This window comes from Tupaia chinensis, unplaced genomic scaffold (genome assembly GCF_000334495.1).
Source record: "Tupaia chinensis unplaced genomic scaffold, TupChi_1.0 Scaffold000647_1, whole genome shotgun sequence".
In the NCBI taxonomy this organism is placed as follows: Eukaryota; Metazoa; Chordata; class Mammalia; order Scandentia; family Tupaiidae; genus Tupaia; species Tupaia belangeri.
The window spans coordinates 510,697-525,407 of NW_006160168.1; the positions used below are offsets into that span (position 1 = coordinate 510,697).

Sequence of the window (14,711 nt, forward strand, 5' to 3'; positions counted from 1 at the left end):
ATATATTTTAAAAACGCTTTACAGTTCAATATCTGACACCTCATTCATGACTTTTAAGTTTCTTCCACAGAGCAAAATACTTGTTTGTAGAGGAGAAGAGTTCAGTTCTATTAAGAGTCTGGGGCACAGGGTGGACGTCATTACGCATCTGTGTGTCAGAATGTACCCACGCTTGTGCCAGCCTTGCTGATATCAGGAAGTATGACTCTAAAAGACAGCATAACAACTGTGGGAAAAGATATGTAAAAGAAGAGGGGGAAATGGAAATTGGAGGGGGGTTACAGGAGTCCTTAAAAAATCTTTGAAGCTACAAAATGTGTTGAGAGAAAGCAGACGGAGTGGAGAGAACTCTGGAACACCCTGTGGTTTCCAACTGGGAACAAATAGCATCCTTGCATATGTTGCATCTAGGTTGGCCAATGCAAAGGCTCTACACATGGCCACCAGCCCCACTGTCCAACAGGTGAGAGGCTGACTGATGGAGAAGGCAAGAACATGGGGAGAGTATTTATATATGACAATAGGAAAAACTCACAGTAAACCGCCAAAACAAGCCTGCAGTTTTCCACTGGTCTTGCTCATCTGCAGATTTTGCACCTAGTGGATTAGAAGTTTAAATACTGACTAAATTAAGGATTGAATACTTTTTTTTTTTAGTACAAGTTATGTATCTGGATATCATAAATCAGAATCTACTAACTGCTTTAATATGCTTGATTATAAGTTAAATTTCTGGAAAAAAAGAAAGAGACAAGAGACAGACAGAATAAGCATGCACAATTGAGGTGCATTATATGGAGACGTCAGTGTTTGACATCCTTGAATGTTTAAACGAATTCCCTTGGTGGCAGCTATTATTCCATCAAAAAGGATAAGTACTGTAATGGTGTTTTAACAGGTCACTCTCTGAATTTAGTTGGTTTGAAATGCATGGACTCGATTAGCTGTTGATAGGTTCTTTTCTTAGGATACAAATGATCGGATTTAATAAAACTGAGGGAATTAATGCTAATGATGCCAGTGGCAGGATAAACACAGCTTATGTCAATGTAAACTTACCGATTTCTGCTTCTGCTTAGCTACAGCAGCATGGAAAAGAAACAAAGAATAACAGAGCATGCATGTTATTGGCTTGTCAAAAGACGCAGACAGTCACCAGGACTAGAAATGTGACGCAGTGCAGTCGAGCAGGTGGACAACGGGAGCTCGGAAGTTAAGGTTACCTTCTTAAAGAAGGGCATTCTTTTCTCTTTGGAGTGGGGTGACGTTACACTGTTTGCACTGGGTTTAGGGGAGCGGTGGTTTGCTGGAATATCATTTTCTTCTGCATCTAAGCCAGTAGCATCTATGTCTATAGCTATATACAGACAAACAATTCAAAAATCATCAGGTGGACAGGAGAGGAAAAAACAAGTTACCAAAGGAAATAAAATGAAAGCAAATAAAAATTAACTGTAGTAAAGGAGTTTTCATGAGAGCTCAACATAGTACACAGTACAAAGAAAGTAAATTTCCAGGGGAAGCCTGTTACGAATGCGATATAATCAGATGTGACAAAATTGAAAGTTACCCTCATAATATCTGTTTGCGTGAATAAATCCACTTCATAGTAGCTCTTTGGAATTATATTTTTAGAGAAACATTTTTAATTTGTAGTTTCAAATGGAGACGATCTCCAGATCAATTGCATGTAAGTACAGGACAGAACATTTGGCTTGACTTCTTATATTAACCCAGCTTTCAGATAACGAGCAATTATGTTGGAAACCTTTATCATGATGTGCCTCCTAGTTCTCATTTTGTTTGATTTTGTGTTAAAGTTACAGCAAGGTGAAAAGGTTCACCAAAATTGTAACAGGCATTTAAAGGAAAGAGAATAGAAAGTCTTCAATCCAGGCAACACAGGAGAATCAAACACAAGGCAAATGATTCAGGGAAGGTTCTGGCATGGACAGGATTAAAATAGTTTTGAGACAATATGTGCACCCTCAGCCAGGCCTGATTAAAGACTAATTGGAACACATTGAGGTTGATGATATCTATATAAAATTAATTTAATAAAGTGACATAAGAAGACGTCTGATGAATTATTAAAGCCACAGGACTCCACATCAGAGGCAGGGCAGAGGGCACAAAATCCCAAGAGAATAGGTTACCAGTTTCTTCTTCTGGAAAATAAAGGGTTAATTTTGTTGGTCAATATGCTCTCACTTGGCAAATCTTTGAACCTGAAAATATCGCACTTAAAATTGTTGTTTAAAAACGTATAATCTCACTTCAAAGTTTTTCAACTACTTCCACATGTAATGACTGTAGAATTTCATCCATTGCAGGATCAGAGCTGGAAGTATTTTAGAGATCAATTTCAAATCTCTTGTTTTTAAGATTTAAAACACAAACTCATAGAATTTAAGGGGTGAAAACCCAGCACAGTGAGGAATTAGAATCTAGTTCCCCTGCTTTAGGAAGCCAGGACCCACCTGGGTACACCCATTCCACTGAGGCCCCTTTCAATCTTGGTGTATTCTCTCAGGCCTCTTTGCTTGCCCAGTGGATAAGGTCCTTGATGTCGGAATACCAGAGAATATCCTAGACTGAGCTCGCTAGAAAATTATTTCATGACTGATATTAAATCCAAGTGAAGAAAAGGAGAAGTTTTACTCACCCCAGGAAAGCATCAGGTTATATATGTTAGCTCTTTAACAAGAACCACATACCTTTGGACTGAGGAACACATTACCACTTCTAAATCATAACGCAGCTTAGTGTTACAATATGGCAACCGTGCCCTGTGACACATGCTGAACAGTGGCTCACAATCACCTCTGCTAACCATTTTAGGGGAGACGAGATCATCTGACAGGTATCACATTCTTTTTCAATTTTGAGGTATGAAGAGAATATTAGATGATTTGCCCTTTGGAAACTAGGTTCTCCTTTTCATTTGATTGGGGTAAAACCTGCAATGGAGCAAATACCTGGCACCATTTGCACAATATTGCAAATATCAACTACTGCTTGCATAAGAGATGAGGTATGGATTTTCTACCACGTGAAGGTGATCAGGGACTGAACTAATTCCAGGTATTTAGGTAGGCTTACCTAGTAAAGCTCTTCCTCTTTGCCTCACCTATACATATCGAAGAATTTAAAGGTTGCTTGTGTGACATACAGAGGAGACAGATCACATGCCCAGGGGTTTGAACCAGCATGACTTTTATGCCACCCTACGGCTAAACCCTTGCTTATATAGGAAAGTTTCTTTATGGGGCTTACTGAATATGCATGGGAAGGATCTGAAAGAAGGTCTTGTTGAATAGTTCTCCATTCTCAACTCAGCACGTTGTTGCTGCCTTCCTGGATGTGAAGAAGACTCGGGGCAGTATTTTATCACCTCTACAATGTCTTAATCAACATCAAATAAGTTTCCTTGATGGTAAGAAATTCTCATATACTTTATCATTTTTCTACTTTTAATCTTTGTTTATTGGGAGGTTGGAAGTCATGATGTATTTTTCTATGCAAAAATATTTGGCTTATAAAGGCTACATTCAAGAGATAGCACCTCAAGAACCTTTCTGAAATTGAGGACACACAGTTGGATGTCCAGGTTGACAGTATCCTGGAATGGTGAAGTTTATGATCTGCATTTATTTTCCCATAGAGTCTGGTCTGCTGTGATCATCAGATGTGATCATCCTTAAAAGGAAGAGTGGAAATGCATAAATGTTTAGCTATGACATTGCCTGGATGTTTGGGTACCTACACACATGGTCTGAGTCAGCTTTGAAATTTACTTGTATTTAGACATAAAGGCTCAAAACTCCAAATTGAGAATTTTTCAACTTACTATTGGGTTGTCAGAAAAGTCATGACACAGTTTTCCATAGGAAAACATTAATAAAAAAAGTCATGACTTTTCTGATGACCCAATAGTTCCAACTTTCTAGTTAACTTAAGTCTAAAGTATCTGGGTTGATTCTGAAACAGAGTTCTAAAACATCTGAGCACTTTCAGAACACATTAAAGAAACTTGCCAAGACAGTTAAGAAACATTTTCAACTTTTTTTCACAGTTCTATACACTTTATTAGACTCAGGGGTAAGTTACTGAAAGATGTTACCCCTTTTTAATTTTGTACTTGTATTTCCATATGTTGGCAAACATTAGTATTTTCTTGGGAAACCTGCTTACATGTATTTGAAAGTTTCTTTCATTCTTCCTCACTAGTCTACATGTATTTTATTTATTTTTTGGTAGAAAGTGTTGAGAATATTTTAAAAATTTAATTAAAATTTTTTTTTTTAATTTAGAGCTAGCTTTTCTGTTTAATTGTTGTTAGCAAGCTTGAAATAAGACAATGGATGTCTTTTCCTGGTTGTTTCTCTATTTTGTTTTTAGAATAAAAATTACTTTCGTGCTATAAGTATTATTAAAGAATACTGTTTAGAAATAAGTTTATGCATGGGACATGTGATATCATTTTGCTCTACATGTCAGCATCACCAATACTTTTCCACTTTGATTTTATAATCTTTTAAGATGCTAAAATATGTGTATATTAAAAAATATTTTGAAAATGGAGTAGCATGCGTATGTATTTATGCTCATATATTCTTTTATATTTTAATTTCTTTTATACATTCAATAATCTTAGAGCTTGGGTAAAGCTCAGGAGAATTCTGGAACAACATGTGTACACACATGTACAGGTATAGGGTGTGTTGCACAACTGTTATCCCTTTACTCAGTTGTGAAATAGATATTTTTCCTTTTCCAAGTCTCTGAGAAAATCCAAGCATATTTACTTTAGGTAGGTCTAGCCAACGGTGGGAGAATTATAGAGTTTCCAGAAAACAAAGAAGATAAAAATTGTAATTGCAGGTCTATCTGCACCTGAGAGTTGAGGCACATGTTCCTGGAGGTGATTGTGGGAACTTCTCTCTAGAATTTTCTGAAGCTTCCTTAAGAAAGACTGAACTGTTAATATGAAAACATTGCGGAGGCCTGATGTGTTTATTACACATTTTGTAGTTAGTTACATCTCCAGTCCATTCAGCCACAAGTGTTTTCTATAGTTGGTGCTCAGAAAAGATATTCTGAAGTCCTGTATCTGCATAAAACTTTGCAGAAGTTTCAAATCATATAAATTATATGTATATGTGTGTGTATGTATATATATATATATGTGTGTGTGTGTGTGTGTGTGTGTGTATACACACACTTGATCTTCTCTCTCTATATATATATGTGTGTACATGTACATACACTTATATACATATACTTAACCTTAACTTTTCATAGAACTTTATTTTTAATAATGACAAACATCTGGTTATAAAACAAAATGTTATTTTACATATACAGATAACTGATTCTTCAAAATGTGCCTCCTCTCATAATACTGAAAAAAACAAGTAGAAGGCTACATTACAGGTAAAGGGAGAAGAACTGCTCCACTTCTGTGGCTTCTTCTCATTGGATGGGATTGCTGCTTTATCACAATGTGATGGAGCAGTTTGCCATGTTAGGAGGCTCAAACAGTCCTCCAGGGTCTCTGAGGCAGCATTTAAGCTTTACAAAAGAGAATGAGGTGTATATAGAAACCGCTCCAATTTCACATTTGAGAAGAAGCAGAGTAAGACACATCTTCCCGTGCACTCAGGGAACAGGTGCTCCTTGATAATCAAGGGAAGATACAAGCCAAACATAACAGCTATGAGTGCTCAAATTTTCACTTCAAACACATTCTTTTACTTAATTTTGAGCAATTTAGGATTGCTGCAAGTTATAAGGTCATAGCTTTTGAGATGGATATGTATCATAAAACAATTTATTTCCTATTGTGCTCAGATTTGTACACTTGTAAAAGTCCCTGATTAGTCTTTAAAAGCTGCCAACATTCAGGAACAAGAAAGATATGATCAGTAATGGGAGACAGTCGTGTTCTTATGATAAACCAGTCGCAGTGAGACTCATTCCTTAATTTCTCCATGATGCATGATTCTGGTTTTTGATCTTATCTCATTTCTAGCTTCCTAGCAATCACATTTAGAATCATTTTGCCCAAATGCTCATGCAGCCAACACTGACAGTCTTGCTCTGGCATATGCCTTAACAATCTAAGACCCTGACTTGGTTTTCATGCAATTCAACCAATTAATCTTCTATTTAGTGTCCAGAACTCCAAGTTCTACATGGTACAGTAGAGTTGCCAGATTTAGCAAATAAGAATGCAATTAAGGGTCAGCAGGTGGTTTAGTGGTTAAGGTGCTGGATTGTCATGTGGTTGACCGCAGTTCCAATCCTGGACCTGGTAACTTAAAACTCATGCTGGGAGCGTGTGTGTGAGCCCAAAATCTCAAGAGGAGAATGGAGAAGGGCTTGTGGCATGGCCATCTCCCTTGGGAGGTGATTTCTTGCTCTCTGTCTCTCTGTCTCTCTCTGTTTCCTGGCAAGTGCAGGCACCCTATAACAAGAAAATCTCTTAAAAAAAAAAAAAGACCAATGCAGTTAATTTAAATTCCAGGTAACAACATAATTTTTAGTATTAATGTGTCCTGAAATTTTTAGAGTATGAATGCTCACACAATATATACTTTTACTAAAAAAAAAAAAAAAAAAAAAAAAAGAAAAAAGTCACTCATTGTTTATATTAAATTCAAATTTAATCGAGTGTCTTTTATATTAGCTGGCAACCCTAAGAATGAACCCACTGCTTTGGAAAGAGAGAAGTCACTCTTCCCCCGAGTGTTTTCATCTTTGGCTGATTCTGCCGTACATTGTCTATGTCTTCCACAAAGCCTTCCTGGTATAGCTCATGGCAGGTCAGTTACCCCATCTTAATTTTCCTCTCTATTCCTCGCTTTTCTAATTTTTTTAGTCATCTTCTCTTTTTATGTAACATTGAAGCTTACACCTCACATGGCACTGTGGCTATTGATGGGCATTTATACCCATGTTGCACAAGACGATGTGCTGAGCACCACGGTGAGAACTGGGAATGAGATTTAAATGCATTGACCACTTTGACCATCTTCAGCACCTTCAACACAAACATAGAGTAAACACACTGACATACTTCCCTTCTTTATGGTATTCCTAATTATGAAGGGAATTATTTCTGATTTCTTTTAACATTTGCAGGGTTAACACAGTGATTCAATGTATGTAAAAATCACAAAACTAGGTAAGACTGGGAAATGCAGTATGGACCACTCAGAGCTTGTTACCTACTTACCCGATGAGGGAGGTGTAGATTTTCTGGAACTAGGTACTATGTCACCCAAACTGGATGATGAATTTCCTCCTGATTTACTGGAGTAAAGCAAAAATTTTGATTAAGTCTGATACATAGTTTAGATCCTAAAACATCCGTATTGCTCAATAAAAATAATTCATGTGTCTCTGTTGAACCGAAAATGTATCTTTCCTGCATGGAAGCAAACAGTAATTTTCCAGTGGAGATTTCTGGGGTACTTGAAACAGCTATGTAATAGTCTCTGTTTTTAAATTCAACATTTAAATTTTCAAAGCCCTGAGAGAATGGAAAAGAACTAGGGTAATTTCTGCAGCTCTCAATTCTCTGCTCAGATCACAGAGAGCTAAACAGCAGAGATTTCCTTTGCATTTCATTTTAGAGATCTTCAGAGGCAATGCATAAAACCCTACGGCTAGCACCCAAACCTAGTATTTCCTTCTCTTTTCGTTCCAGTTCCTGTAATTCTAATATACTAAGACTGAAAATGCTCAAATCTTCATGGGCAACCTACATAAGATTAACACAACTAATAAACAAAACTTGATAACCTTTAAAAATACATAAAGCAACATGACAAAGTACTAATGATCTAACCATCGGATAGTACCTGGAACATTTCCCAAGCTTGACAAACATAGGACATTACACTTGATCAATCTGGAATGAACCGAAGAGCATGTACTTCAGAACTACCAGATTTATGTGCTTCAGTGTCTTAGAAATGTTGGAGATAATATCAGAACAGCATTTATTTATTTATGCATACATATATAGGTACACACATACATATGAGTACACCAGTATGCTAAATGATGTGTCACTGAAAGGTCTCCTCACAGATGAAGATGTCAAGGAACATCTTCAAAGAGCAACATAGAATGTGGGCACAGTGATCTCACTGCCTAATGTTTGTTATCAGGACTGAGCCAGGGTCTAGCTGAAAGAATTAGCTGCAGTGTCTATATATCGAAGCATAACAGTTTCACTTATCTTAATATGAAAATGTAAGTCCTACTAAAGTATCATGCTAAATGTTGATGCTAATATTCTAACATTACAATGCCTAAAACAGCAACAATTTTATTAAGCTATTAGTAGGAGAGCTCCTTATATTTTTAGAGTTCTTAAGCAATATGCTAGTATACTAAATATGGATCAGGTAGTATGTAAAATGAATAAAAAGCGGTATTTATAAAAGTAATTTCTGGTAATTTTGCAGTGACAGTTATTATCAGAACTAAATTTTTTTTCCACAAGTTTGTTTGTCACTTTTCTAAATAAGTCCAAGTTCAGTTCAAGCATGGAGTTGTTTTATCTTCTCTTTGAATTTTCAAGACAGTGAAATATTATTTGCATTGGCTAAGAGTGTGACAAATATTGTTCGTACTTAAAATGTTCAGGATACAGATTTGCTCTTATATTTTAATTCTATAAAAATGTCAAGTTCTTGAACAGTGCCCCAATTCTACTGTCTTTGATTTCTATCAATTTTTATAATTTATGTATCGGCATTTTAAAACACTGTCAGAATCTGGTTATGTTCTCAGAATAAAATCACATTTAACATGTTCAGAGACAAATATAAAACCTGTGCATTCAGTCTTGGGTAAAGAGACTACAGAATAAAATCAAAAGGACCAAAGAAGTTATGTAGCTAATATGAAAAGGTTATTCGGTTCCCTAGAAAACGTTACGAGATGTTGCACTCCTCAAATACAGATCATTTAGAGTCTTCTAAGGAGAAACTACAATGGTGGAACAATGCATATAGTAAGGCAAATGGTAACAGCTGGCGATAATTAGTTCTATGCTTGCTGCACCAGGCCCTGGTGCCCTGATTGGTAGTACAGCTTGGTACTCTGCCCACAGACAGCTACCATCCTGATTTGGTCACTTCCCTGGTATGTGACCTTCCTCAAGTTACCTAGTTCCTCTTAGCCTGTTTCCTTTTCTGTTTCCTTTCCTGTGATCTACAGTTTCCACAGGTCCTTATAAAGCTGGTCTGAGCACTAAGTTAGACCAGGCTGTCCTGCTGGGAGGCAGACAAGACTGCACCCCCCTCGCAATTTCGACCAAGATTTATATTCCTTTCTGGCTCCTTTAAAATTAGTTTTCCTTTTCTACTTCTTCAGGATTAGCTTTCGGTTTGCACATGAAGAAGCAGAGATAGATACACAGTTTGCCTCTGCAAAAGTCCATTTAAAAATTCTTGAAATGCATTTTATAAAACAGTGTTCCTAAGATAGGAACCAACAAAAGTTTTCATGAGAAAGTAATTTTAGTAAATACATGAAAAATATTTTCATTCCACCACACGGATTCTCAGTGTACACTAATATATTAAAGGCTCTGGAAAAATCCTAAAATAACTTTCTATTAGCTAGGACTGAAAAATATCTAACCATGAGACCCCTTTCTCAAGTGATTGGACAAGAAAATTCTGGAAAATGCTCAATTTCCCTTACAAACTGAAAACAAAACATTAAGTCTCCCAGCCAAAATAACTTTAAACCTCAACAAACTAGATGTTACCTAGTTGATGGGCAGCATTGTCTGTTCCCTTTGAAAATTAAATTTTTCCATATTATAAGATTTTATCAACTAGTCTTAAAATACCATTAGCAGCCCACCACTCTGTCAAGCCAAGGTAACACTAGAGACTGAAAAAAATAGTATCAAGTCTTCAAAAACCCTCCAATCAAAATATACATGCATCGTTTATTTACATGCCCTTATTTTCATATGACTAAATGCATCTCACATCCAAGCACTCCCAAGAACTCGGTAATTAGTGCCAGTCGACTCTGGAGTAGAAATCTCAAAACCCAGAAGAGTCCATCTGAACTAAATCGATTCGACAACTATAAAATGCTAGTTAATGATGATGGGTTCCAAACCACAAGATATGTTTGATTTCAGGTGTCTGCTGACACTCGAAAACATTCTCGCTAACATTAAAATAGTATCCCCAATGAAGGAATTTGCATAATAATATAAATGCATATGGTATAAGCCAGGAGAAAAAAGAACCTGGCTGTCCATATTAAAGCGACGTCTTGGCCACATCGAACCCTTTCACGTAGGGAGAAGCATGCGGTGTTTTTGGACTTGCCCACGGAGGGTTCACTCTAAAATTCACTACACGTCTGCAGAGACCTCCAGTGGTCCCTTTTAATGAGGGACAAATAACTGCAAGAATCCTAGGAAATACCATTCAGCCCCAGCCTTTTACATAACTCACCTAGTTACTATCTGCAAAGGCAATTTCAACTTGTTTCATACTTAATTTCCCTTTAAGTACTTAACAGTGGGTAGAACTGAAAATTGAATTTCACAGGTGAAAATGAAACTAGCAGGCGACCAGAGCTGCTATTTGCCAATGATGTCTGAGACCAGCATCTCTAAAACACCTCCCTGCCAGGCCGGGCAGCTACAGCCATAGGGATTAGTCACACAGCTGCTCAATGCCAGAGTATTTTCAGTAAATGATTAGGACTTCTGAATCCCCTCTGCTCTGAAGCCTTTCATAATCTTGGACCTTAGCTATGTTCATTAATCATTACAATTACTTTGATTCTCTCCCAAATAAGATGACAACTGAATTCTGAGACGAACTTTACAAAATGCAACGTTTGTGATGCTATCAAGAAACGGTATCACTCATCCACCTTTTAAAACATAACACAGGTTGTAAAATGCATCTGCCAAGAGCACATGGATGACGGTGTAACCTGACCTTTGACACGAATGCTCGGCGCTGTTCTCATACCTGGAGTAGAATTTCCCTTGCTTGGCTCTCTGCTCATGCTGCAGCCTCATGTTTTCTAGTTTGACTGGGCTTGGGATGAATCCGATTTCACAGCCTTCTTTAACCAATCGCCCTATCCACCAGTCATTGTTAAATTTCTAAATGCAAAATCAAAAGTATTAAAATCAGTGCAGGGAACTTCAAATCACTGAATTATTTTTCTTCTACATTAGCAATTTTCAGCAGAGAAAAATGTGGCAATTATATTTAAACGAAACCTCAAATACCACGGTACAAGAAACCCTTTGGTTCATGAGTTTTCACACATAAGAGGGAAGTATTTTTGGTGCATTCAGCAACTTCATCAGAGGCTTTAGGTGTCCTTCTCTTTCCTAATGCTGCCTTAGGAGCAGGCTGAATTCTGTCACAGCTGTTAATATCCCTAGAAGTAGGACAAGTTCTGCAGGTTCAAAAGCTTTTGCAAGCCCTTCCTACCAAGAAACCATCAGGAAATAAGAAATTACAGAGATCTTCTTGTCAGAATTAATTATACGTTTTAAGAATGAGAAGTAGGGCCAGCCATTGGCATGGTGGTTACTAAGGCTGGATCCCACATGACTGATTGCACGGTTCAAGTCCTGGACCTGGAAGCTTGAAAAACAGTTGGGTGCATGTGTGTGCATACACAAAATCCTGACAGGAGGAAGAAATAGAGAAGAGATTGCAGTTGACTATCCCCATGGAGGAAAGAAATGCTTCCTCACTTTCCCTCTATCTGTCTGTCTTCAGTGAGTTCACACACCCTCTGGCAAAAATAAAAAACAAAAAAAGGGAGAAATAAGTATTGAAATCTATCTGAAATATTTTGCATCACAGAAAAAAAGCCATATTTATACAATATGACATTCATAGATGATTTATGTTGATGTTGACAATTTATTTCTTGCAGGAAGAATATCTGTCTTGAATCTTTATGAATTGGTTCCATTTTCTTCAACTCAGTAAGTCTAATCTTTGAATCCTTTGATAAAAGAATATCCACTCTGATTTTCATTTCCTTCCATGATAGAAACAGATTCTCTAAGCATCCTTCATGCAGTGACCCTGTATCAATCTAACTTCCTGTTGCAAGTGAAATTCCAGGCATGCCATTACTAGTAGAAACTTTTTCTATCTTTCCTATCTAGTCAATAGTTTGCATCTCTTTCTATGAGTTATCAAAATGATATGCTCTAAATTCTCCAGGTTCTTTTTCAAAATTTTGCCAGAGGACATGCAAGAGAGAGAGAGAGAAAGAGAGAAGAGAGAGACAGAAAGAGAGACAGAGAGAGAGCAAGCACATCCCATGGAGAATGGTCATGCCGCAATTCCTTCTCCATTTCTCCCTCCTGTCAGGATTTTGGGCACACAAATACACGTGTCCAATAGTGTTTCTCAGGCTGCCAGGTCCAAGATTCACACCATGCAATCAGCCTTGTGGGATCCCACACCTGAACCACTACACTCCAGGCTGGCCCCAGGCTCACTTAATTAGCAGTCATCACCTGCTCTGCTAACAGTCCTTAGCGATCAGGTAAATTCAAATACGCTCCCTAAGACAATTGACCCCCTACATGGAGTGCTCCAGCTGTAAAGTTCACCAGAGCTGAGAAAATCTCATGCTCACACCCGGAAAATATTATGGAGGGTGAATTTCTGGTCAATTAAAACAGTGTTCTGGACCTGATAAAGGTTGACTCCAAACAAATCTTAATTAAGGGTGAATTTTTCCAGCTTACAGATTGTCTCATTGTTAATTGACAGGTAAACACTTCGGGCATGGAGGGAAGTGAACTCTCCTGATACCCGTTTCTTGCCTCACCGGCTCCAGTTCTACCATTCTCCTTTCTGCTGCAGAAATTGTCCACCCAAGGGGGAAAAGGGGCACCGCAGTCTGAGTTCAGATGTTGCCAGCAGAGAGGGCAGTCATGAGTTCTAGGAATTATCATTAAACTCTTCCCATATGGCCAAACTTCAGATATCGAGAAACACTACAGAGTCCAGGTGGAACATAGCAAGAAAAAGTACAGGCTAAGCATAAAAAGGATCATCTTGTAAGTAGTTCTCCATTTCTAGGCCACAGAGCCCAAGGGAGCCCTGAAGTTACTGCAAGAGGCCCATAACTCCTTTCTACTTTAAAAGGTATATTTATATTAGAAAAGATGGACAGCCACTGATTTAGTGTGTGTTATGCAACCACAGCTGTATGCAATGCTATTTCACAGCAATAGAAAAGAAAAATGATGTTTCGAGGTGAAAAATCATGCTGATAGAAACTGAAATTCTTTTCCTTACTTCCTTAACATGCAGAAAATCTTTTGCTTCGAATGAGATGGCCATGCCTGGCACGGGGACATCATCTTCATGGGCCGCGCTGTAGCTAACATTTGTCCGAACTGCAAATGCAACAGGCTTTGTCTAAAGAGGAAAGAAAGAGGGAGGAGAAAGTAAGAAAAGAAACAACAGCGTCCCTCCCTTTTCCCCCAAAATACAAAGATTGACAGAATAACTGTTGTCATTAATCTTTCCCACACTGGTCCTCCAACACAAAGCAACTCATTAGTATTCACAACACATGAAATCTGCCAGCTCTCAGCGACGGACTGCCCATTTCTGAACTAGAAAAAGGCCATTGTTCTCTTCCAAAGCACTACAAGTAATGAAGGTGAAGACGAACCACTGAAATACGTGTTTACCATATAAGAGCGTGTTGGAACTAGACACCAGGAAATACAGACATAAATGAAAGGCCGACTTCTTTTGTTTCCGAGGAGAAGACTTAGTACTCACCCCCCTACCCTAAGTATCTACTTTAATTCATCATTAATGATGTAACTCTAAAAGGTACAATATTTCTAGACGGAAAAACAGCCAGGGAATAAATACATGCTCCAACTGTAACGACGGTTATTCATGGCTGCAGGCTCTTAGTAAAGCAATGACCTTTTATTCTATTACTTTTCCTCCTTGAATTCGCTCAACCACTAATGATGATCACATTAATTAAGCTATGCCTCATTATTTGATGCTTCAGAAATTATCAGATAAGCATCTGTCCTCTATCGAGACAATACCTGTTTATCCACAAGATAAATAATAATAATAATAATAGGTAAGGTCAGAAAAGAAGCACTGTTCTAACAGGTACTGTGTTTCTTTCACACTGCAGGCAAGTACTGACAGATTTCTTCTGAGCAGTTTCTCTCTACTCAGTAAGCCCTTCCTGCTCCCTTTACATGATGGCCAGTGTAGTACAGAGGAAGCCATACACACACGACTGATCAGGGTTCAAGTCCTGGCCCAGCAGCTTGAAGAACATGCTGGGTGTGCACATACCCAAGGTCCTGAGAGAAAGGAGAATTGTAGGAAAAGGATTGTTACATGACCAGGCCCTGTTGTTCTCATTCTCTCTCTCTCTCTCTCTCTCTCTCTCTCTCTCTCTCTCATATTAGACATGAAATGAATTTAAATATTTGAAAGCAAATTCTTGGTATCCACTGCAATTTCGAATGCAAAGAATGATACAGTACAAAATGTACATAAATGGGGCCAGCAGGTGGTATGAAGGTTAAGGCACTGGATACCACATGGCCAGCTTTGTAGTTTGATTTCCAAACCTGGAGGCTTGAGGATCACACTGGCCACGTGTGCATGCATGTGTGC

The 14,711-nt window shown here is 38.0% G+C and overlaps 1 protein-coding gene across 5 annotated transcripts in view; it reads right to left on the minus strand.

The window, feature by feature from the left end:
- The window catches only part of CACNB2 (calcium voltage-gated channel auxiliary subunit beta 2), a 287,947-nt gene that overhangs the window by 41,881 nt on the left and 231,355 nt on the right, over positions 1 to 14,711 (minus strand). For 3 of the 5 annotated variants that reach the window (XM_006159733.3, XM_006159732.3, XM_006159731.3), the window contains exons 3-6: positions 13,344 to 13,466; positions 11,031 to 11,167; positions 7,241 to 7,317; positions 1,224 to 1,357 (exon numbers count right to left, since the gene is read on the minus strand). In XM_006159733.3, coding sequence (XP_006159795.1) covers positions 1,224 to 1,357; positions 7,241 to 7,317; positions 11,031 to 11,167; positions 13,344 to 13,466 — 471 coding nt within the window. Of the gene's footprint in view, positions 1 to 535; positions 598 to 1,059; positions 1,080 to 1,223; positions 1,358 to 7,240; positions 7,318 to 11,030; positions 11,168 to 13,343; positions 13,467 to 14,711 lie in introns of all 5 variants that reach the window. The other 2 variants (XM_006159734.3, XM_006159735.3) reach the window with 2 other exon arrangements.